This window comes from Dendrobium catenatum, unplaced genomic scaffold (genome assembly GCF_001605985.2).
Source record: "Dendrobium catenatum unplaced genomic scaffold, ASM160598v2 fragScaff_scaffold_211, whole genome shotgun sequence".
Lineage (NCBI taxonomy): Eukaryota > Viridiplantae > Streptophyta > Magnoliopsida > Asparagales > Orchidaceae > Dendrobium > Dendrobium catenatum.
In genome coordinates, this window is record NW_021318673.1 from 1,570,684 (window position 1) to 1,596,542 (window position 25,859).

A 25,859-nucleotide genomic window follows, 5' to 3' on the forward strand; every position below is an offset into this window, starting at 1 on the left:
ATAACTTCATCATTACATGATTCATAATTAATTGAAGATATTTGTGCTTGGATGTATTTATTTAAGTAGTTCTATCAATGGAGAAGTATATGCATAAGTATGAGTTATTTTTATTGTTGGGTCTTGAGGATGTTTCTAAGTTTATGTTCCAATGGATATGCATATGTTGAATCTCAATGACATATGAATGCTTGATTTGAACAAATTGATATGCATACACTTGATTACTTTGCATAGAGTTGTTAGAAAAGTCTATTGATATTATTTGTGAAGGACATGCCCTTTCATGTTGTTGGATGAATGCATTTCGTTCATTAATTTGCATATGCTCATAAATTTCAATGTGATATGTATTTGCTATTATATCATGTGGAGTTCGATGAATATGATAGATAATTTTGTTTATTTTGTCTTCAAGTTATGAATATTTATAAAATCAATGTAAAAAAAAAGTATGTTCTCACTTGTGATGGGTTTTCTTCTAGAAGTCAGAAGCATTCTTGTTAGCTATATTTGTTATTTAATGAAGTTCTCTCGTAGCGTTCCCTTGATATAAAATGATTACAACTTGTTTAAAAATCAAAGTTAGAGAACTTTTTATAGCATGAAGAATGAAATTGAACTTGTCATTTCATTTTGTTGTCTATAAAGGGGTAAAATTGTATTTCTTGTAATATGAAATGATTTTGGTGTGAAGAGATTACTTGTGTTGGGATTTATTTGTTAGCATTGTATTATTATTGTTTCATTAAAAGTGTTAGATGTGTGTTTGTTATAAGGGTAAATATTGCTATGACTTTATTAGATAACTTCATCCATTCTATGTTTTAATGCCAAGCATGTTTGTAGATAATTCAAAGGGTATTTTTGCCTATGTTAGGAGACTCTTGCATTATTCACATTTACTTTTTTCCTCTATACTTTATGCCAATGGGTTTTTCATATGCTTAATATATAATTTGTCTCTCTGTTGACTACCTTTGCAAATATTAGTGAATGAATTCATATGCATCAACTTTCTTACACATATTGTACTACATGATTAGTCAGTCGTGTTGGTGTTTATGTTTTAATCTTTATTTGTATCTCGCATTGTATGAGTATTGTTGGAAAACTTTCCAAGTATGTCCAAAACTATGTAGTGTAAAAATAAAAGAATTCATGTCTATGATTAGAAAGCTTTCATGTATTTCATGTATGTGTAAACAAGTTCTCCTATGTTTATGCACAATCTTCTTCGCTTATGTTAGCATAATCTCATATGCCTTATGTATACTTTTCTCAAGTATTATGTGATAATATATCATGTACTCCATGCTAGTAGGCTCTTTTATGATTCGCGTATAATTTATTTGTGCTTCATGTTAAAAAAAAAAAGTTTATGTTCTAATAGTGATGCATGCGTATCTGATAAATTCAAATGTTAAATTACTTGCTAGTTGAGAGTCCTATTTGATTGCATTTCTTATTGAACGATGCTTACTCCCACATTCTCTTATATTCTAATAATGACATACACATATTTGTGTTGACCTCCATAACATGTTAAAAATATATATGAAATAAAATATAATATCCATACTTGTACGAGCCATAGCCGCCACTTGCTACAATACCTTCCCATTTCCCGCGATTCGGCGCTGCTGGCAGTCCTCTCACGCATGCTCTGCCTCGACCCCGCCATTTTTTTTTTTGGGGACATTTAGGCCAATTAAGGCAAATTCACACACACAACGCATACACATGGACTCACCCCGCCATTCAACATCATTAAAAGGAGGGACGAAGACCTTCCTCTCTCTTCTTCTCCTGCTTTCCCACACAAAAAACCTAAAGCTCCCATCGCCACTTCCGATCCAACCTTTTTCCCTGCTTCCGAACTCATCAAGCCACCCGTCGTTGCTTTTGATTTTCTCCAAGCCGACTACTCTTCTCTCTTCCTTCCCACACGCAGAAATCCCATTGCTCTTTCTTTTGCTTCTTCCGACGCCTCATCCGACCTTAATGCAGAAAACCAACTCACCGACCTGTAACTCTTAACAAGTCAAACCCATAGAAGCCTCCACACAAAGCCGAAATCATCCCCTATAACCCAGGAAGCATCCGACATCTCCCTACCCATTGATGCTTCCGATCTAGAGAGCCGAAGCATGTTGTAATGCGGATTTCCTTAACCCTTCGTAACTCCAAATAGAGCCCCTTGCTCCAGGCCGAACCTACCTGCCCTAGCCATCCACATTACTTGCATTACCCGACCTCCTGTACCGAGCTCTTCTCCAGTTCCCTATAGGAGCCCGACACCTCATCCTTCTCTCTACCTTAACCGAGCCATATCTCTACTATATACCTAAAAACATAGCCCAATTCCTCTAACTCAGTTCACTCAACCCAACTCGGCCCAACTCTGTCCACTCCTCACTCAACCTCCCTACTCATCCTTCTAACTCATTCACTTACCCAAGGTTCTCTCTCTTTCTCTTTGTATATATATATATATATATATATATATATATATATATATATGCGTGTGTGTGTGAGCGAGATAAAAAAGGAGAGTTTTTCGAAAAAAAAGGGAGAAAAATTAATAAAAAATAGAAAAGAAATGTATTTTTGTGCATCCCGTCATCGTTGTCATCCCTGCTGAGGTATCAAATTTTCTAACTCAAAAATCCTGCATTCGACGTTCGTATCGAGCCGGAAAATCGCCCATACATGCTTTTCTCTAGTGTGGTGGGAAGTGAACCGAGTGCGACACCTTCGACGAGGCGAGTAGGCTCTATACACGCTCTTTGTAGCGTGGAGGGGACAATCTTAAGTGCCCATACGCGGCTCTGTACCTGCGGGGAAACAACTGTGCTCTTTTGAAATATGTGTCAAAGACCCATACACGTCTTTTTCTGGCATTGTGGGATTGAAAATTTTACGGCCGCGGTGTCCGAGGACACATACCATATACGTTTTTCTTAGCATGATGGGAAGGCACAGTTTCCCATAGTTTCCCCTGAACGGGGAGATGTTGGGAGGCTGTCAAAATTCCGACTGAAAATGTAGACTTGCACGAACAGAGGACCAAATTTGAACTCAAGTGAATAGTGAAATGAACTTAAATGAATTTAAATCCAAGCAAGTGACAATGAACCGCAGGGGACCGTGGTTGAACCTAGACTCAAGATGGACAAGGACTCAAAGTTGACTTGAACCACAAAAGATTTGAACTTGAATTGAGTTTGAACTCAAGAGGACCACAGGGAATTCGTACAGTAGATGACGATGAGCTGAACTCAGATAATGCGAACTTGAAATTGATAAATGCATGAACAAAATGAAAATATCAAAAACCAAATAATAACTCCGAGCATTCAAATGCATTAGGAGTGAATATCATGCATGCAAATGAGAAATTCATAAAATAAAAAAAAACAAACTCTCCATGCATACAAATGACGGAACTCCAAATGCATATAATAACTTATCCATAAATGGTGCAGTGATACACTCGTGAGCAAAGTTAGGAGATTTAATAAGGTCTCCATATTGAGCATGATTCAATGTAGACAATGAAGCCCGAAGTGTATACAAGAAGTTCTTCATAAATGCAATAACTTCTGAGTAACACTAATATACGAATAAGTGCAAATGGTAGGTGATGATTTGAAGAACTCAAGAATTGAGTGGAACACATGAAATCAGCTGTTCATGCAACAAATGAACAATCCAAATCTGAGAACCTCATTAAATGAATTTTGATCCTTTAAGTGGATATAAGCAAACAAGCAATGATTTGTGGTGGACTAAAGGAAAATCCTTACATCTCACCCACGAGAAATAATTAACATGAATATGTAACTTTATTGCAAGTGATGTTTCAAAATCTTTAGCCTACACATGAATAATATGAAGTTCGCAATGTCCACACTAATATGCTTGCAAGTCTATGTGAAGAACCTGAAATCATCAATGGGGGAGACCCTTGATGAATGTGTTGACTCATCAGAAAGTTCTTGACGAATGTAATGACTTGTTAGTCAATGTATATGGGCAAGTTAATGATATTTGAAACAACTCCCTGTAATCGGCATCAGAATACAGGCGAGCATATTCAGCCTTGCAAGCAACAATCAACGATGATCAAGGAGGATATGTGGTCTAAGCAAAAGTAGATGTGCAAGAATGGTATGATGAGCATTGCAAATCATATGCGAATGATAGTGGCATTTGTATCAACCTTGTGAGCAGATGGCAACACACTTGTAGTATATGTAAAGTCCTATGGATCGTTGTAGGATTTCAGCCATACATGCTTCTAGAAATAGGAAGGAAAGCTTGTAGTGACTATCAGAAATATGCCACGAAACCAGTTTGTGGATAAATGCAATAGTTCCCTAAGAGCATTGAAAAGAAGCATACAATGAACATTGTAGGTTGCTGACGAATGTATACGGGGAATTAGCAATGACTGTAGTCAACCCGACATTCAACAACAACTTGCAAATAAAATACATCAATCCCTTGTAGACTATGGAAATTCATATGCCATGGATTCAATGAGTCATGAGTGAGGGAGTTGTAGTGGACATAACTTATCTATAAATTGGTCATGCAAGTAGATGCATATATCCTCTTTAAGCATAAGGATTTAGCATGTAATGAATGCAAAAATCTCTAGTGAATATAGAGGCCCAGGCGACTTGCTACTTGTAGGCAAAGATTGTGTATCTGCTATATATACAGGATAACTATATGCCTACAACCTGTTGTAGCAGAATGCAATGAATGCTACGACACCTTTACGATCATTCATCATCCAATGTTGAGCAAGTAGATTAATCCATTGCAAGCAAATGCTGAATGATATGCAATAAATATAAGTGCTTATATACCCTTTTGTAGGAGGTCAGTTATGCATTCGACATATCATCTGTAAACGAATGTAAGAAGAATTGTAATAGATGCAAACACTTGTTGGTAGTAACAACGAATGTAGCAATCTGCCGGCAAACATGCATGGAATATTCAATGGTGAATGCAGTATTTTGTGTACACATGCTACATGACAAATATGAGCAAAGATCAAGAATCTACAATAAATACAAGTATCTACAAACATAAAGCAGGAGATTGTACGAGTAGTGCATGATAGTCTACTTGTACGAAACAAACAGATAATCAGTACAACGTCACGCCACCGGATCTGCAATATCTTTACAAGAGGACAGAAGGAAAGCATTCAAATAGAACGCTGCATTCAAATGGCGATCACCCGCACAACTAAGAAGCTTCAAAATATTATAAAGAATGCCCCCGTCGATGCACCGTAATTTGTATACACATAGGTACACAAGGGGTAAATGCAATCATAAACCCACATGGGCCCCGGCGATCGTGTTATGGGTACACACGTGTCGTCTAGGGATGCTGCGTGGGTCCATAAATGAACGTAGTTCGAGCCCGATCCTTTATATGAATAGATAGGAGTCGACACAGCTCGGATTATCAAATAGATATGCGGTCAGTATGTCGACCAGAATATCTATTTTATATGTTTACATAAGGCCTCCAACAAAGAAAATTAATTCACAAATGCATAAAAACTATGAAGCCCAATCCTTTGTTGAGAGCTCGACATAGTCGACAAGGTTCAATCCATAAATGGAAATAACCTTAAGGTCACCCGATAATGGTCGTATTAAATGTAGATCTCAATCGGAGGGGTTAATTTTTAATATTTCAAAATGCCCTCAAACTTATACAAAATTTAAATATCTTTTTAAGTGACCTCAAAGTCACCCCGATGATGGCCGTGTTGAATGCTTATCTCAACCGGAGGAGACCACAACCATTCGCCCTCAAGCGCCCATAAAATCCAAAATTTTGAAAATTCCAAAATCAAAATATTTAAAATTCAAATTCAACACTATCAAACATTTAAAGCAAAATCCATCCACCTTTCATAATAGTTTGACGAGATGGACAAATCAAAAACTACTTCAGCTTGCATAAAGCTAGTGCCTAGTCGAAAATATCATTAGGATCCATTCTCAAACAATCTCTTATTATTAAGTAAGTGGTACGTATCCTCTGACTAATGGTTTCACCACTAAATGGCACTGCAAGTACACAGTTATGACCCACGGCCCTCAGAACCGAGTGGTTTTACCGCCTAATGGCACCACGAGATAGCGGTTATCGTCAAGCCAATATGTTCCTTAGTGGTATCAAATCCTTGAGATATGAATCAATATGATATGATCGATAGGGAACAAAGCCCTCTGTTAGCTAAGGTGGATTCAAATTTATCCCCTTAGGTAGATACCCACCCCAGGTCTACAAGGTTCCCTTGGACAAAGCAACCCATGGTTGTTGACAATGATCATTCTGTCAGGTTAGGTCGACTACCTCTAATTAAGTAGACCAGAGGCCACGATGGCCTCGGACGACGAAACTATGGGATCTTGATCGGGTCCATCATCCATTCTCCCACCATCCGCTTTAAGTGCAAGATGGTGTAATTTCAAATTTTAAATATCAAACTTTTCAATATCCCAAACTCAATATACTATTATATGCATGATACTACATATATATGAATATAATGTATCTGATTGATGACTAGCCTTAGTCGAAAGTTCTCTCTCGTGATCGAAAGGGGTAATTAACTATAGGGGTTTACACCTATAGGAAACCAGAACTCATATCATAAAGTCCTCGCAAAATGAGGGCGAAATCTTTTGGTAGTGTCTTATCTACAAACTCATCCGCCTTCCAAAATTTACCCTGGAACTTATTCCATTAAAACTCCCCCAAATAAAAAAAACAAGCGGGCAAAGGCCGTGGCCGAATTTTCGGAGCCTACAATTTTATAAATACAAATGTAAAATTGCGCATTAGTTATATTCTTGTGCATTTCTCTTTAAATGGCTTATATGCTCATCCGTATTCTTCTCCCTTCACTTTGTTTTGTGAGGTACTTGTGTTTTGTGTAATCAATTGTTAGCGGATTGTTTGCTTGGTGCCTCTTGAGAGGGCATGCTATGGTTAGGTATAATCTCTATTACTTGTAAAGACTTTTCATTATATGTCGAAATGGTTACACATTGCACACACTTTGTTAATTTCTTTTAATTTCCAACCCAATATATATGCTAGGATGTTTAGTTAGTTGGACATAGGTTAGTGCACTAATGAAACCTTGGCCGTGTGGGTTAATGCTTGCCCCCTTCTGTGAGCCCTATAGACCTTTATGCTCACCTTAGGCCCGTAGTGTAGGTCACTTATTTGTGCCATGTGTATCACAGTTTTCCCATACGAAGTGGGCACCACTGGGATGATTTTCTTTTTGGGTTTAAAATTTTTAAACAATTCTAAGAATCACTTCTTTAATGATTTTTGAAGCCTTTAAATATTGTTTCGCTTTAGTATAATCAAGAATATTAAAAATTTAAGTAAAATTTGAGCTCTAGTACGTTAGGTAGGTTTTTGTTTTGTGTTATTTCATGTTGCTTTATCTCTTAACATTTAGTGTGTTTAGCCTATTACATGAGCCTAATGTAGAACCCATGTTATGATGTTCATTTGCTTCAAACAACATAAGAAATTCTTAGAAGTTATGAAAGCAATCGATAAAACACATGACTAATGAACTTTTAACTTATCTTAAATCTTGTAATTAACCAATCCTAATGATAGTCACTCACTAAAATTCACTAAGCAACAAACCCAATAATAACAACAATGATTATCTAGTAACCCGGGCTTACAAAGCTATTAACTTAGCCCCAATAATGATGAAATAAACCTCATGGTTCTTATTTCACTAGGTAATTATCATTTAGCATAAATAAACGAAAATAAATCATCAACAAACTAAACCTTCTAACCCATATCATATTAAATTTAAAAAATATAAGAAATGCATATCAAACTTAAAACTTTAATAATTTAAAATGATTAATAAGATCTCACAAGTCTATAAACTTCTAAATAGATTCACATAAATTTATAAAATCCCTAAAATTCTCAAATCAACCTACAACCCTAAAAAATCCTAATCAATCAAATGAAACCATAAAATATATAAAATACATCTTCACAAACTCTTAACTCAATTATGAATAATAATCTACATTAATTAAGGTGTAAGTAAATTAAAACTAAAAAAATCCTCTCACAAACTCTCTAACACCTAATAAAATACTAAGATACTAAAACTTAAAACTTAAACTAAAAATTCCTTGAGCAAACAAATAAACTTGTTGGAAGAGCAAATGAACATCAAATTCCCAAGGACATTAAAAACACACGACATTTTACATACACTAGAACTTATTTGTTATGATCACTGACTCTAGTCTTAGGTTAGGCTGTTAGTATGTTTTGGTATGATGCGGGTACCTTTTCTTGGAGAGTACCTTTGGTGTGTTATTTATTTTCAGTACTCTAGATGTCATGACATGCATAATTATTTTTTTTTATCGGCGCACTTTAGATTATATGGGCAGATAATAAAAAATAAAGTAAAACGATATTCTAGGATTAGATGGGGGCATTTAAAGAATATTAACATAAATATTTTTAAGAGTAAGATTTTAGATCTTAAGATTTTATCTGGGCATGAGGATGCTAATGTTATGTGGAAAAAGTGGCTAGTGATTTTAAGAATATTGCAAAAGATGTGCTTGGAGTATCAAAGGGAATAAGCTCCTAATAGTAAAAATAGTTGGTGGTGGAATTCAAATGTATATGAAAAGATTAAGAATAAGAAAATTTGTTATAAAAATTGATTTAATTTTAAAAATTCTGTTAATTAGGAACGATATAAAGAGGCTCGTAAGGAATCTAAAAAAGCAATATGCGATGCAAAGACCTTAGCTTTTAGTGATTTATATAATAAATTAGATACTAAGGAGGGAGAAAGATATATGTATAAGTTAGCCAAGCAAAGAGATTGGAGTAGTAAGGATTTAGTTCAAGTGAAGTGTATTAAGGATGAAGATCAAAAAATACTTTTCTTAGAAGATGATATTCAACAAAGGTTGATGAGATATTTTGTTAAACTTTTTAATGAAAATTGTGAAAGTAAGATGGACTATAGTGACTTTAGCACCCTAAATGAAAATAAAATTTTTGTTTTTATCAATTTGGATTCATGCCGGGTAGGTCGACTATGGAAGCCATACATTTATTCAGGGGTTTGATGGAAAAATATAGAGGAAATAAGGAGGATCTACATATGATATTTATTGATTTAGAAAAAGCATATGATAAAGTTCCAAGAGAAGTGCTATGGAGAGTTCTTGATAAGAAAGGAGTCAATAATGCTTATATTCAAATCATTAAAGATATGTATGCAGGAGCTATTACTTGTGTTCAAACACAAGGTGGATTGACCAAGTATTTCCCTATTTCGGTTGGGTTACATCAAGGATCAGCCTTAAGCCCATATCTTTTTGCTTTAGTCATGGATGTTCTCACTAGACATTTGCAAGAGGATGTACCTTGGTGTATGCTTTTTGCTGATGATATTCTTCTTGTTGATAAGACTAGAGAGGGAGTTGAAGGTAAACTTGAATTATGGATGTCAACTTTAGAGACTAAAGGTTTTCGCTTGAGTAGATCTAAAATGGAATATATGGAGTGTAATTTTAGTAGTAATAGACCTAGTGAGGGGATTGTGACTTTGGGCAATCAACTCATTTATAAGAGTACACGTTTTAGATATCTTGGATCTATTGTTCAGAGTGATGATGAAATAGATGGGGATATTATCAACAGAATTCAAGTTGGATGGTTGAAGTGGAGGAATGCATCGGGTTTGTTGTGTGATAGAAAAGTACCCCTCAAACTTAAGGAAAAATTCTTTAAGATGGTAGTGAGGCCTGCAATGCTTTATGGTGTTGAATGTTGGCCATTAAAAGAGAAGCATAATACTAAGTTAAGTGTGACAGAGATGAGGATGCTCAGGTGGATGAGTGGCTTTACCTTTAGAGATAGGATACGAAATGAGCATATACGTGAAAAGGTTGGAGTAGCTCCAGTAGAAGATAAGATTAGAGAGAGTCGCCTTAGATGGTTTGGTCACATAAAATGGCGGCCTTACAATGACCCGGTTAGGAGAGTAGAGGTATTAGATTTGACTTATGTTAAGAAAGGTAGAGGTAGACCTAAAAAGACTTGGTTAGAAAATATTTGGAATGACCTTTCTTTATTAGATTTAAACGAGAATTTGACCTTTAATAGAACACAATGGAGAAAAGGATTCATGTAGCCGACCCCACGTAGTGGGATAAATGCTTGATATTGTTGTTGTTGTTGTTGGCGCACTTTAGTTTATTAAATTATATGCATATACGTTACATTCATGCATGCATATTTATTTTTCATTCTTTTTGTTGCAAAATAGAAGTGTAAAGTATAATGTATTTAGGATGCTTGTAAAAGAAGACTCAAAGTAGAATGTACTTAGGTGCATATGCACATACAAAGACCCAAATATAAATGTAAGGCATTAAGAGTTGTGTAGATTTAAAGGTATTTACTTATATATATATATGATTTCAAAAGATAATTCCATCTCTTATGGAGGGTATTCCATTTTGAAATTTTATAAGGAAATCTGTAGCCAAAAGATGATAAGCAAATGTATTTAGATCTACATGTTTCATATGTATAAAATCAAACATGTTGTTGTGGAGGTTGGCCATTTTATTTTTCATCAGACCTTGGATTGTATTTATATTTTAAATAATGAATAAAAGATTTTATTTATGCATTTGTTTCATGTGTCATCATACACGACGTTTGGTGAATTCATTTATATATTTTATGTATCCCTGATTTAAATCTTCGAACCAAAATCCTTGATTCCGTAGGATATAGTCTTCTTATCTTGTATATATATGACAATTGATTGTGTTTAGAATGTTAGCTGACAGCTCACTCCAAGCAAGCATAAGCCCAGATTGTTCATCCCTCAGTGTTTCTTCTTTAGATCATAAATGAATGCTAGATCTATAATTTATGCTTAGGTGTTAAATTAATATTTGATCTTTTAAACTTAAAATTTTAATCACATCTTCACATGTTTTAAAAATGTCTAATCATCACTAAAGAAAAAGAGAAGAGCTTATCCTCTTTGGAATAGAACTTAGGAACCCCTATTACACATCAAACGAAGAAGAGAATAATATAGTATCCTTAATTGATAGTTTTTCTAGGTTGAGGTCTAAGATATAATTAACCACGGGGGCTTGCACCTGTGGAAAATCAACTAAACCTCATTCGAGCTGATGCATCTACCTTCTTGACCACCATCAATACCCTAATTTTTGTAATTTCAAAAAAATATGGATATTGATCCAAAAAACAGCAAGAAACCCTTCCTCCGGCCGAATGACTGTAGTTGAAATTTCAAAAAACAGCCAACAAACGATCCCAAAAACTGCTCTGATACCATTTTGATAGGAAATACTTGAATATTTTAAATAAACCCTAACAAGATTGACGAAAACAGTAAGAAAACTCCACAAATCTATTGAAAAACAAGCTAAAACAATAGTTTTTATTCTAGAAACCAAACCAATGGAATAAATAAAGCAAGATACAATTGATCCTCAATTCGAGAGAAGGATTGTTCTCTCCCAATTCCTAGACAAATCTAGGGTCAAAAACACCAAGAACAAGAACTCCTAAATCAGTCACAAAACAAAGCAAACCCCTAACCCTAACCCCTATTTCTTACTTTAGCAAACAATTAAGTCAAATTATATATTAGCCCTTGCCACCCCCTCCTTTGGCTCCAACTTGTTTGAATTTGAATCCTTAGTGGACCCCATCCCCTTCTCCCTCTCTCTTGTCGCCTGCCTTATGTAAACATGGTCCGGCCCTTGGCAAGGGGCCAGCTAGACCAGTCCAACAAGTATCGGTCTAACAGAAAGCTCCATATCCATCCATGACTGTTGTTTTGATTTGAAAGAACAATCCTTTTTCCAAATTTCAAGATCAATTTGATTTTAATTGAATCCCTGTTGTTGTGAATTTACGAATTGATTGCAGTATGGATGTCCAAGTAGTAGATGACAAAATAGATTTAGGCTTGGCAGGGCGTGGATCAATAAGCAAGTGCTGAGAAGGTACAGTGGATTTCATTTCAGAATTAGCTGGAAAAAGTTAACTACGAGACCATGAACGAGATTAAACTCTTAGCACTTCTTAAATCTTGCTTTCATGCATCCGAGCCAACTCCATGACTTCTAATATTGTTATAGGTTTTGCCAACAGAAGTTCTCGTCAGATCTCTGCTTTGAGGCCAGACACAAAGAAGCTGACCAAAGAGGTTTATGCCAATTCCTCAAAAGCTGTCTGGAGAGTTCATGCAGATTATTGTGAAGATCTTCAAACGGAGAGACGCTGTAATGAGCTTGCACAGGTTGTAGAAAACCTTGGAAAGGAAGTGTTGCCCTTTGAGTTTCGACCATTGGCACCAAGTCTTTACTGGTCCTTCCAAAGACTGCAATTCTTAAACACACAGGTTTTGACTTCCATTAAATCAGGTAACTTGATTTTCATGGTTCACATCAGTGGACCTCCTACTGGTTGGCGCCCAAGAATTGCTGATCTACTAGCTGCAGGTTCGTCGAAGATGTCATGTTTGAGTGAAAGAAGTGAACTGATTTTCCATTTTTTTTCTCTGAATGTTGCATCACTTCCAACTGCACTGTGTCCTTTTGCATCATCTTGAAGGTCACCAGGAAAAATTATTCTGTGCGGACACAGGACGCCGTTCAAATATGAATCAGGACGTGCAACGTCACTCTTTTGTTGTGTATCGATATCGTGTACCACTACGTATCGGGTGACGTGACGCATTTTGATTTACCTCCGAATAGTCCAGCATCTGCACAGAATAATCTCTCCTAGATCATAATTTTTCATACTTTTCCTCGGAGGAAAGATGAAAGCTTGACGAAATTTAACAAACATAACGGTACGTTTGATGTGTTATAGAGGTTTATGTGCCAGATAATTAAATAGCAAGCAATATGTTTAAATGCATAAATATAATATTCTTGGGGGTATCTATACAAATTACCTAATTTTAAAATAAATAAAATTAGCGATGTGAAAAAATTAAATTAGATATCTTAATGTATTAATCCTATAGACCCTTTAAAATTGTGACTAATGAGAAATTGTGTTTTGAATATTCTGATATATTTTGTATCACAGCTTATTCATTTTTATAACATTTGTATTTAATTTTGGGCATTACATGTCCTTCAAAATAACTAAATTATTAAACTATATAATTAAATGATTAGAAAATATAACTAAATTATTTTACATTCATAAATATAATTATAGCAGAAAAAAATATTTTCAAAATTTAATAATTTAACAATATTGGCTAGTAATTTAGTTGTATTTATCTGCTATGCTGATTTAATTATAAAATCTAATTGTTCAATTATATTTACTAATGGGTTGATACTAGAGGTGTAAGTAAGCTGAGCCGGTTCGAGCTCGACTTTTGTTAACGAGTTCCCGAGTCGAACTTATCAAATCACGAGTTCAATCCCGAACGTATACCCGAGCTCAAGCTCAAGCTCAGTTTGACTCGGTTTGAAAGCTGGTTGAGCCATTAAATTAAATCAAAATATATTAATAAATAATAATTAATTTAAATTACCATTACATATATAATATTTTTAAATTAATGTATATTAAAAAATAAAAAAAAAATCTTAAAAAATAATTTTTTTTTTAATTTAAAATTAAAAAACCGAGTCCAACAATCAAGCTTAATTTAATAATTCAATAAGAGTTAATAAACTTGCATGGGCTGGAGTAACAAAGGCCCGGTGCAAACAGCCATAAGAAGCTTTAAAAAGCCTCTCAGAAAACCAAAATAGCAAAAACGACCGTAACGACTAAAACATTAATAAGACAAACAATCATGGAGCGGCAACTGAGCCGTGACTATCCCTGTTAACTACAACATATAACAGTCTATAGACTAAATTAGATGGCTGGTCCTAATCGAAGGAACTTTTATTTGGTCCGGTTACAGGATGTAGCTCTACGTTCGGCCGTCAGTAGAATCGCATCACGCGTTCTCATTATTTACCGTGTGCCCTGACATCCCGATCCGGAACGGACCCAGGATGGCTCGGTATTTCTCGATTTTGCTAAGTATTGCTCGATATTGCTAGGTATTAGTCTATTCTGCTCGGCAATAATCAATATCGAGCAAATATCGAGCAATACCGAGCAAATACCGGGTAATACCGAGTTGTACCGAGTTTTTTAGAAAAACTCAGTACAACTCGGTATTGCTCGGTATTTGTTTTCATTGAGCGATATTTTTCGTTATTGCCAAGCAATACCTAGCACTACTAAGCAATATCGAGCAAATACCTCGCAATATGCGAACATATCATTCCCGGGTTCCAGTCCGGGTAAAGTTGTCAGGCGGCACGGTAAAGAGTAAGCGGATGTGACACATATTATTAGAGGGCCGAATCAGAGGAGATAATAATTGTTCTAATCGAAGGGTCCTGGATACGGCACGTGACCTTCCGTCGATCCCCACAAAAATACCAGCGAGGTGGTGGGCAACCGGCAGTAACCCGTGTTCCGTGGCTCTGGCCTTATAACGAACCGACATATGGTCTATCTACCCGTTGTTCCGGTTGCTCCACCGGCCGGCTAGTCAGACTTCTCTCTTTCTCTCTCTAGTAGCTTTCTTTGCCCTATTGTTGCTCTTCCTCTTGTTCCTGCTTGTTTCGCTCTTCTTTGTTCGGCCTCGCGTGCTCGTAGAGTGGTTCCCATCTTTTGCCCGCTTCCGAGGTCTGGGCATCTCTCTCTGCTCTATTTTTTTTTTTTTAATAAGTTTCGTGATCTTTTTTCCGTTTTTTTTTTCTTTTTTTTTAAGAAGTTTTTGCTCCTACTTTCCATCAGATCTGGATAGTTAATGATTTCGATTGATTTGAAGTAATATACCTAGTGTTTGATGCCTCAGATCTGATTTTTTTTTAATGGCGCTATTTCTCCTTTCGTGTATTTTCTAATTTCTATATTGTTTTCTTTTAGGCTTGCTTCTCCCCACTTCATATTGGGGCTTTTTTTTTACTTTTTATAATTGTGACTTGTTTTTTTTAAGTTCGTAGAGTTTTTGCTGTCTTTGGGGTTTATATTTTTTAGGGGTTATGATTGCGTATACCTTGGTTTCTAATCTTTGCTTGGGCAGAAGTTCCTATAATAACAGAGAAAGGCCCTAGCTTTGATTACGATTTGTACTGTACTATCATCGTCCTTGCGGAATTAGCCGAAGTCATATACAAATATGCTATTTGATAGAAAGTTTTGATTTTGTACCTTTTCGAAAAAGCAGTTTGATGGATTTCACCTAATGATGTTGGAAAAGCTTGTTCTGCTGAACATTTGTATTTCACTTGTAGGTTTCTTGCTCTGGAGAACATTTGTGTTAGGATTTATTTTTTTAGTATATATTGAACATCTGCTCTCAAAGCTGTATAAAGAAGCAAAGACCATCTAGTTTGTGAAAGATAGCTAAGAAATTTAGAGGCGCACGCATTGCTTTATTGTCATTTCTCCTTGAGCTATGTTTCTGACTGGACCAATCTTTCAGTTTCATAAGATTTCAAGTTGTCTGAACTGATTTTCCTCAAAATTTTAACATTTTTGCGTCATGATTTTTCTTTGATATCGGTCTGCTTTCCTGTTGAGAACCCCATTTTCCAAGAGCTTTTGTATAGAATCTAGACCTGCATGCCCGCTTTTTGGGACATGTTTTATGCACCTTTTGTTGGACATTTTTGACGTGTTTTATGTAACTTAATATTCATTTTTTTATGGTTTCTCTGCTTGTAATGCCTCTAGTTTTCATGATGTTAGATATACAAATTTATACTCTTATGGCAGGAAACTCTCTAACCTAAGATGAAAGGAGGGAAGGGGAAGGCGACAACAACCAAGAAGGAAACTCCAGAAGTACTAAAGCCATCTGATGACAGGTTATCCCCTGATATACTTTTTTCTAGCATTAACAGTTTTCAACATATACATCGGTTATTTTGAATTCTTCATTATTGAAAATATTTTTTTAGTATGGGATGATCCATATCCCTCAATCCATGTATCATTAGAAGTAGCTGGTATGGTGCATGTTCACGTTTGGTACTCTTTGCACTCTTTGCAACCGTGTTGCGACTCACACATCCTATTGTTTTGAACATTGACCATGATTGAAATTAAGGTATTGTGAACCTAATCATAAATTTTGCACTAACAGTTTTTTCATGGAGGATAGGAATTGAAGGTCCTATGAAACAATGATACAATTTTGTTATCAGGAACTTCTTTTATGGTTGTACATCACCATTTGGAATTAATGTGTTCTTAGAACCACGAGTAATCCCGTGGAATGAAAATGAATGATTTTTAAAACATGTTGACTTAAGTTAAGAAAGGTTGAGGTAGACCTAAAAAGATTTGGTTAGAAAATATTAAAAATGATCTTTCTTTATTAGTTTTAAATGAGAATTTGACTTTTAACAGGACACAATGGCAAAAAAGGATTCATGTAGCCGACCTGACATAGTGGGACAAAGGCTTGATCTTGTTGTTGTTGTTATTGTTGTGAAAGTTAAACCTAGCGCTGCTAATTGATGTAATGTATATGATAGTAACTTACAGCTGCTATTTCTTCTGTATTATTCTTGTTATCTTTCATTGTCCTTGTTTGATGCCCTGCTACTCATGTAAAAGATGATTTATCTTGAGAGTGGTATTTATGATGATTAGTGTGCTTATTATTTCCCAAAATCAACTAAGTTGTTCATGTACTTTGATTGCATATGCTGTTTTTAATTCACAAGGCTTGGAAAACGCAAAGCTGCTGTGAAGGCTGACAAGAGTAGTAAGAGCAAGGCTAACAACAATAAGAAGGCAAAAAAGGACCCTAACAAACCAAAGAGGCCGGCCAGCGCTTTCTTTGTTTTTTTGTAAGTAACTTTTTGGTATTTTTTATACTTGTTTATGTGACTAAATCTCAGTCATTGTTGGCTTAATGATTTAATAATCTAACTTTTTGTTTGCATGAGAACATTGCAGGGAAGAGTTCAGGGAGATTTATAAGCGAGAACATCCTAATGTCAAAGCTGTATCAGTTGTAAGAAATTATCCATGCTAAAATAATCCATGAAAAATGAGTTTCAACTTCATTTAGTTTTTTTTTTGTCATTTTATCTGACTTTTGTTATTAATCTTAAGGTTGGTAAAGCTGGTGGAGAGAAATGGAAATCATTGACTCGAGCGGTATGTATATCTATCTTCTTGTATAATTATGAATATTGAATTGCTAGATAGTAATTGCTATAAATATAATGCACTAATGATATATGTTTGATTTATTTTTTTTCTTTTGGATCCCAAGTTTTTGCTTATGTTTTAAACCCTCTTAATAGTTTAATTCAAGTTGGATGTGTTGTGTAGTACGAGCTATTGGTATCCATAGTGCCATGTGATTGTAGTCGCATCTCTATTGTTTTTTTTTTGTCTTCAAGAACTCTAGCTGCTTATAGTTTGAGATCCACCTCTTTTCCTATCGAAATACTTATATGGGGTTGCTATTTTCGATAAAATTAATGTGGGATGTTTGTTCAACTCTCTGTTATCATAACTGCACATCTTGTGGATTGTTATGTACTCAATGATTTTGGTATAAGCATATCTGTTATGGTACTACAATTGTTCTAGGGCAATTTCTGCCTAAGAATATTATGATGATTTACACTTTTAGTATTACATTTTCTTTCCCAGATTGTTAGTTTTTGTTCTTTGTTGATGGAATGAAAGTTTGAAATTTAAGATTATTTGGGATTGAACTACTGTGGAGCATAATTAATATCCTATGAAGAAATGTCATTATCATAGTGACATATATAGAGATAACAATATGATGCAGCCATTAATTGAGTTAACCTAATTAGAATTATTGATGTGTTTTGCGGTTAACTTTTTCCTGTTTTTCTATCTCGGTCGGTTATTTGAATTAGATTTAGGCTTTGTTTGGGACATTTTTTTTTCTGCTTTCTAAAATAACTTATTAGTACAAACATTTCGTGAATTAGAAATTTTTGTACTAGAAAGCCGTTCTGGAAAGCAGCAAAAAAGCTGTCCCAATCTAAGCTTTAGCCTAATTCCAATCATAATTATTGTATTTACTAGTTTGTATCAAGAAAGTAAGTTTTTTATTTATTCAACGGTATTTGATCTACAATTTCTAATTTTATTTGTTTAATCTACATTCAGTATATTATTCTTGTTTTATTACAAAACTAAAACCCTAAACCATCCTGGATCGCATAGGTTTGGGTTTCATAACAGTGTGTGTCCTTATGCTGTTGACATCATGCTTTCTCTCTATTATTTGCTTTTTACCCTTTCCTGGCATTGTTTGAACGTAGAAAAATCACCATTTACTTCTATTCCATAAAAAAATCTCACTTAAAGCAACTTCTTGTGTTTTGCTCAGGAAAAAGCTCCTTATGAAGCCAAAGCTGCAAAAAGGAAGATTGAATATGAAAAACAAATTTCAGCATATAACAAGAAGCAGGTAATTGATTATATAAGTTTCCATTTTTTTAATTTCAAAGTATTTCTTCCCCTCATTATTTGACGTTACATCTTTTTATTTTTAACATTGTAGGAAAGCAATGCTGATGAAGGTGATGAAGACTCTGATAGGTCCAAGTCTGAAGTTAATGACGAAGATGATGAGGAAAGTGGCGAGGTAGACATTTGTTGCGATGCTATTATTTTGATGGACAGGGACCATCTATCATAATGGACTAGAATGTTGCATTCTTTGGCCCTTTTCCGTTCCTATAAAGATGTTTTTTATTTTCTATTTATTATCTTTCCTTTTAAGAAATAAAAATTTAAGCTCCGTCATGTTGATCACTTCCTTCATACGACAACTTCATTTTTTTTCCTTTTTTATCATTTTTATCTTGAATGTTTGGTACAACATACTATGTGTTTATTTTGGTATCTTTTTATTTTGTAAGTTTTCCAATTCTAAGTTTGATACATGGGCTACACTCTATTTTAAATTTAAATTTTGCTTTGATCTTTTTTTTTGTCCCTTAATTTATCGTGAATTGGCTTCCTTTAAAACTGGTATGCTTTTCTATTCTTCACCAAAAAGAAATTTATTGTCCATTAGTTTTATTTTCATGTTATTGTCACCCAAAAAAAATTTAGTAGTAATAAATCTAGTGGGGGATTGAGACTTTGGGCAATCAAGTCATTAATAAGAGTACATGTTTTAGATATTTGGGGTCTATTATTCAGAGTGATGATGAAATAGATGGGTATATTATTAGTAGAATTCAAGTTGGAAGAAGTGGAGGAATGCATCGGGCTTGTTGTGTGATAGAAAGTATCCCTCAAACTACTTAAGGGAAAGTTCTATAAGGTGGTGGTGAGACCCCGCAATGCTTTATGGCGCAAAATGTTGGCCATTAAAAGAGAAGTATAGTATTACGTTAAGTGTTGCAGAGATGAGGATGCTCAGGTGGATGAGTGGCTTAGACAGGATATTAAATGAGCATATACGTAAAAAGGTTAGAGTAGCTCTAGTGGTAGATAAGATTAGAGTGAGTCTCCTTAGATGGTTTGGTCGCATAAAATGGAGGCCTTCTGATGACCGGTTAGGAGAGTAGTTGTATTAGATTTTGCTTACTTTAAGAAAGGTAGAGACAGACCTAAAAAGACTTGGTTATAAAATATTAGAAATGACCTTTCTTTTTTTAGATTTAATTGAGAATTTGACTCTTAACATGACACAATGGAAAAAAAAAAAATTCATGTAGTCGACCTCACATAGTGGGATAAAGGCTTTATGTTGTTGTTGTTTAATTCTAAAATGATTCTTATTATAACAAATATTTCAAATTTAATTTATAGAAAACTTTCGTGCTTCATTTATCTTTTTATTCAAATCCCTTACGAGAATTAGTTCTGGAAATATGGAATGGCAAGTTGATATTTGATTGTACACTTCCACAAACCTTAATCGGTGTCCAAGTTGATATTTATAAGGGAAGTAATTTATAGGTTCTGGCATTGAACAATTGTCACATTTTCACATCTATGAAGTTTGAGATCATTTCTCACAAGGGCTCTATATTTGGCATGCTTGAATTTTGTAGTCATTGGATGAAAAATAATTGAACTACACTTCTTTGTAATAATTTTGTAGTCATTAAATGTGATGTAGCCTTTCTGTTTGGTGGATTAGATAATTTACGTGCTCATTCATGTTAGAAAGTGACATTTATGTTGGTTTGAATTTGTAAAGAATTTTGTTGGACTTTAACATATTTGCTCCAGTGGCAGATAAGATTAGAGAGAGTCGCCTTAGATTGTTTGGTCACATAAAGCGGCCGCCTTCCAATGACTCGATTAGGAGAGAAGATCAATTAGATTTGGCTTATGTTAAGAAAGGTAGTGGTAGACCTAATAAAACTTGGTTAGAAAATATTGGAAATGACTTTTCTTTATTAGATTTTTAAATGAGAATTTGACTCTTAACTGGGCACAATGGAGGAAAAAATGATTCATGTAGCCGACCCCACATAGTGGGATAAAGGCTTGTTGTTGTTGTTGTTTAATAGATTAATATGACATTAAATGCACTTTATACTTTGATTTTGCTGATTAACAATTTTTTGAACGGTTGAATTATCCTAATTAGTGATTCTTTTTTATTTACTTCATAGTATTAGAGATGTAGTGCTTGATATGATTAGAACTTCTTACCCTAATTCCTTAGCAAAGATTATTGGACACAATTTTGTAAACATTTACCATTTGAATATACCATTGAGAAGGTAATATTATTTTTTAAGCTGATGAATTTCCTTGAATACTATGATGATCTTTGTTTTATATTATGAATGTAATATTAGCTATTAAGACTGAAAAAAAAAACTATGAAGGTCTTTGAATAGTAAGTCCAACTTCAGAGAATTAAGCATCTCTGTTTATATTTCACGAAGCGGACAATCTGGCAGTTTGTTTAGCTTGAGTTTTGTTGAGCATATTTTAGTGAAGAAGTCACCTTAAAAAATATGACAAAAAAAACAGGCATTTTGTGAACGTGAGTTTGTTTGTTGAGCAATTTTTTGTGCTTTTGGTTTTTTTGAATTGATTGTTCTTTAGATTAAACTTTTGGGATATTTATGCGTGCTATCAAATTTTTCCTTATTCATAAAACTTATGCCCAATTTTTTCAAATGAATTAGCAAGCCCATATATTGCATATGTTATTACCAAATCATTAGAATTTAGAACTCATTAAGAATAAAAGTTGATTGTGTTGTTGTCTTCTTCAAGAGTATGATGTGGGGTTGTTATGAGTATCAACTTTATTTCAACATGAAACTAATCATTGTTTCTTTAAGGTAGGATTTTATTAGGATGGAGTGGTCTTAATGCTTATGGAGAAATATCTGAAAAATTAGGGTTTCGATGATAGGGAATTTTATTTTGAACCCTCCTATGTTGGCATATAAAATATGAAATATCTGTTAGAACTTAGAACCATGAACATCCATAAAATTTTGTAAGGCTGTGACTTGGTATCCAATATATGACACTTGATAGTTGACAAGGATGAAAATATCAACATATGTGCCATTGCTAACCTCAATACAATCATTGAAATATGATATATAATGTTCATCATTATCTTTGATGGATCTCACGAATGTTAGTTCTTTGGGAATCATGTACTCCAAGAGATAATTCAAGAATGTGATGTAAATAAGTAAAAAAAAATGTGATATTTTAAATATATTATGAAATCTCTCATGATGCCTTATCAACAATTCTTTAAGCCAAATATAATATGAGCTGATCTCCTCTTCGACCACTTACTCTTCCTATAATTAGGTAAATATCTCTCTTGTTCTACTTCTGATTGAAATCTATTGCAAAGTCATAGACCTCAGTATTTTAAATAATTTGTAGTATTTGATCAAGCTTTTCCATTGCATGTAGTATTGTTAGATTGCTGTAGTTGAAAAGCTGTTGTCCATGAATTGTTGTAGATGGAAAGTTATTATCAACAGATTGTTAGATTTCTATAGAAGGAATGGTGTTGGTCATAGATTTAGAAATTATTTCAACACTCCCTCAAGGTTGGTTGCCTATAGTGATTATGCTGGGTTTAGTGATTAGATTATCAAATCTCAGTTTATTCAGGGCTAATATATTTTCAATGTTTTTGAGATGAAATGTTAGTATATCTTAATATGTTTAGTCTTAAATGTGGTAGCTGTTTTTTCTCAATACTTGTAACGGCCTTCCGTTGACTTTAAACTTGTAACGGCCTAGATAAGATTAGAGAGAGTCACATTAGATGGTTTGGTCATATTAAACGAAGGCCTTCCGATGACCCGGTTAGGAAAGTTGAGGTATTAGATTTGACCTTATGTTAAGAAAGGTAGAGGTAGATCTAAAAAGATTTGGTTAGAAAATATTAGAAATGATCTTTCTTTATTAGATTTAAATGAGAAGTTAGACTTTTAACCAGACACAATGGCGAAAAAGGATTCATGTAGCTGATCCCACGTAGTGGGGACAAAGGCTTGATGTTGTTGTTGTTGTAGTACTTGTAACGGCCTGCTTTTCTCAATATAATGTTAAAGATTTTTTTATTTGATAATTCATTTCTTCTAACGGTCTTTCTAATCATATTGTTGCTTTTTGATATCAAAGATTTTTTTTGTCTTTATATGACAAAAGATTTATCATGATGATAATCTTATTCTATATGGGGATGAGATGAAATATAAATTAATATTTGTCACTATAATATTGTAGGCAGGCAATCAATCGAACAACTTCTAAGAGGAGATACTTTTAAAGATTTGTAGAGAGATCCAAAGGATGCTTGCTTGTAAAACCATGGAGTACTGCATCTAGATTCATTTGGCAGTCCTAGGAAAAATCATATGGAAAAAATAAGCTTTTATGATATAACAAACAAGGCTTACTCCAGAGTTGTAAATATTGAATTGTATCATGGCTTTCTTCCTACCAATTCTATCATTACATTCTTTTATGATTCCGTGACAAAAGCTTCTTTTGGCACATAATTTATTAAATTCGCACCAATAGCAATATCATATAATGTCAATGTTCCCTTTTTAGTAAATTATAATCTCTGAAAAAGTAGATTATCATATCACTCTTTATCATTCACTCCCCTCCCTCTCATTACTTGGCTACATTCATCCTTAAATTGACAATGATTTTTCATTTTAGTTGCAGTTTTTGATTATACTGATATTGATGATGGATATTTGTAGGACGAAGAAGAAGAAGATGATGATGAGGAGTAAAGCTTGTGGCTTTGATATCTGTCGCTTTGATCCATAATATAGAACCTGCGTTTTGTATTCTGGTATGTTAGGGGGCAAAGCTTACTTCTGTGATGTTTATGTTATAGCTTTAATGGCTGTGGTACTTTTATCCTGTGTTTCTATATAATTGTTCATCATCTGCTCCCTCCCCTGCTCAAGTGGCTAGGCATTTCTAAAATTTGTTCAACTTAAGATTCTTATTAAGTTAGTTCCCTTTTCTCACCATTCTGCTCCACACATTTAAACTTCGTTTGGGACGGTTTTCTTACTACGTCTTAAAGCGGCTTTCTAATGCAAAAAAAATTAATTTTTAACTAAAAACAGTTTTAAGAAGCAGGAAGAAATCTGTCCCAAACGAAGCTTTAATTGATACTCATCACTTGTTAGAAGTGTCTGCTATGTTATGGTTAGTTTGCTTTATGTCTCATGTTTGTATTTAGCCTTATAAGTAATCAATGTTTAGGGAAGCAATTTAGGCTTCGTTTGGGACTACTTTCTTCCTGTTTCTTAAAACAGTTTTTAGTATAAAAATGAAATCTTTTGTGCTATAAAACTGCTTTAAGAAGCAATAAAAAAAACATCCCAAACGATGCCTTAGAGCATGCAACAAGATATTATCATGAAGAATCATAGGTAAAGAGAGTAGGAAAGATATGGTGGTAAATTTTGTATAATCTCAGCTTGGTTGGCTATTTGGATCTGTAAGTTTTGGGCAGCAAAAAATATAATTGATTGTCAATTAGTGTGTGCCATAAATGAGCATGTGAAGATGATTTTGTAGCAAACTTAGAAGAATAGTTGGAGTGATTGTATTGGAGTGGTGGTGAGAGTCAACAACTTATGATATGATAGGATACAATAAAAAGCATCCATTTGATGGTTTTCTAAAATAAAATTAGTGTCATCGGTTATGAAAGAGAATTGATAAATCACTTAAGTTTCATTTGAGATCATTTATTATTATTTTTTAAAGCAGTTTTTTTTAGCATAAAATTTTGTTAAATTAGAAATTTTTATATTAGAAAGCTGCTGTTTGTTGTATAGAAATTGTTGCTTTTTAAGGTTTCGTTGTTTTAGTATAAAAATTTTAGTAGTTGTATTAGAAAGTTGTTTTAAAATGTAGTAAGAAAGTTGTCCGAAGTAAAGCCTAAGCATTTTTTCCATTTTGAAGAGTATGTTGGAATTTTCTATGTAGTTTGTTCGATATGATGAGAATCAATCAAGCAAAAAAACAGAATTAATTCTTTTAAAAAATTTATAAAATATAAAACATCATAATAAATTAGTTGTAAAAGAAATATTTGGTTATTTTGATATCAATTATATGAAAATGGACTTAAAATTATTATATTTTATTTGAAATTAATGTTATTTATAAAGTTTTATAATCATACTTGATATTGCACTAATGTTAAAATAAAATAATCAAACATAATTTTAATCAGGCTAACACATCTATTCAAATAGTTTATGTAATTTTAGATCCAAACTCATTACATATATAAATAATAGAAAATGGAAATTCAATACCATTAAATTTATGATAAATTGAGTAATATTATTATGCTCAAAAGAATTAATTTAGTAAGAATAAAAAAAATTATTGAATGAGCAGTTAAAGTGAACTGAGCCGATTCAATTAAACCGCAAAGAGTTCGACGATTTGGCGGTTCGATAACCGGTTTTCTCGGCTCAAGTTTAGGATGGTTTTAGAGTCGACTGAAAGAATAAATTCTGTGCACCGATTTGACCGATCCGACCGGTTTTAAGTCGAGATAGCAACCTCACTTAGGTGTTTGGTAGGGCATCAAATTCTACTGATTGTTAGTTTCAGCTTCTGATCGAACTGCAGCAGAAAAATCGCTTTTGGTGAGATGATGCGTTTTGCCATTGCAGTAAACGGTCTAAGGTAAGAAGCATTATTTTTGTAAGAGTAGATAGTTATTTGAACTAAAATGAATCTAGTGTAAAATCTAATGTTATGATGGTAGGGACTGGCAGCCTAAGGTGGGAGAAATTATTTTGTGCGGACACTGGGTAGTCCGAAAATTAATCAGAATGTTTCACGTCATTAGATACACAATGGTACCGAGCAAAAAAGTAATTTGGCGCGTTCTGGTTGTTCATTGGACGCCGTCCGGTGTCTACACATAATAATTTTTCCTAAGATGGAGGGTAATAGAGGTGGTTAGCTGGGCAGTGGGTGGCAAGCGGCGGCGAATAGGTTGTTAGTGATAACAGTAGAATCAACTTGAATTGTATTTTAAAATTCGGTAGAAAATGACCAAGCTTAAAATGCACAAAAAATGAATTACAAAGTGAATTTAAAATATTATATAGAAAATAAGTTGATGTCATATTAAAATTATGGTTGAGTATAATTGAGCATATGTTATGATGTGATAC

The 25,859-nt window shown here is 34.0% G+C and overlaps 2 protein-coding genes across 2 annotated transcripts in view; both read left to right on the plus strand.

Annotated features, from left to right (window-relative positions):
• The window catches only part of LOC114579173, a 38,981-nt gene extending 26,229 nt beyond the window's left edge, over positions 1-12,752 (plus strand). The window contains exon 3 of the mRNA XM_028692997.1: positions 12,264-12,752. Coding sequence (XP_028548830.1) covers positions 12,264-12,736 — 473 coding nt within the window. The 3' untranslated portion in view covers positions 12,737-12,752. The remainder of the gene's footprint in view (positions 1-12,263) is intronic.
• A 1,936-nt stretch (positions 12,753-14,688) lies between these two features.
• LOC110101200 (high mobility group B protein 3-like) lies at positions 14,689-23,678 on the plus strand. The gene is made up of 8 exons (XM_020828999.2): positions 14,689-14,844; positions 15,940-16,031; positions 16,896-17,021; positions 17,131-17,188; positions 17,290-17,334; positions 18,554-18,634; positions 18,728-18,811; positions 23,400-23,678. The coding sequence occupies exons 2-8, from the start codon at positions 15,958-15,960 to the stop codon at positions 23,430-23,432; spliced, it is 501 nt and encodes a 166-aa protein (XP_020684658.1). The 5' UTR covers positions 14,689-14,844; positions 15,940-15,957; the 3' UTR covers positions 23,433-23,678.
• Positions 23,679-25,859: the final 2,181 nt, after the last annotated feature.

What these genes read in the sequence shown, in the direction of transcription:
- LOC110101200 (XM_020828999.2), top strand. Translation starts at nt 15,958, where the DNA reads ATGAAAGGAGGGAAGGGGAAGGCGACAACAACCAAGAAGGAAACTCCA. An exon ending in CTAAAGCCATCTGATGACAG is followed by an intron (nt 16,032 to 16,895) that starts GTTATCCCCTGA and finishes TTAATTCACAAG; the next exon opens with GCTTGGAAAACGCAAAGCTG. An exon ending in ATGATGAGGAAAGTGGCGAG is followed by an intron (nt 18,812 to 23,399) that starts GTAGACATTTGT and finishes GGATATTTGTAG; the next exon opens with GACGAAGAAGAAGAAGATGA.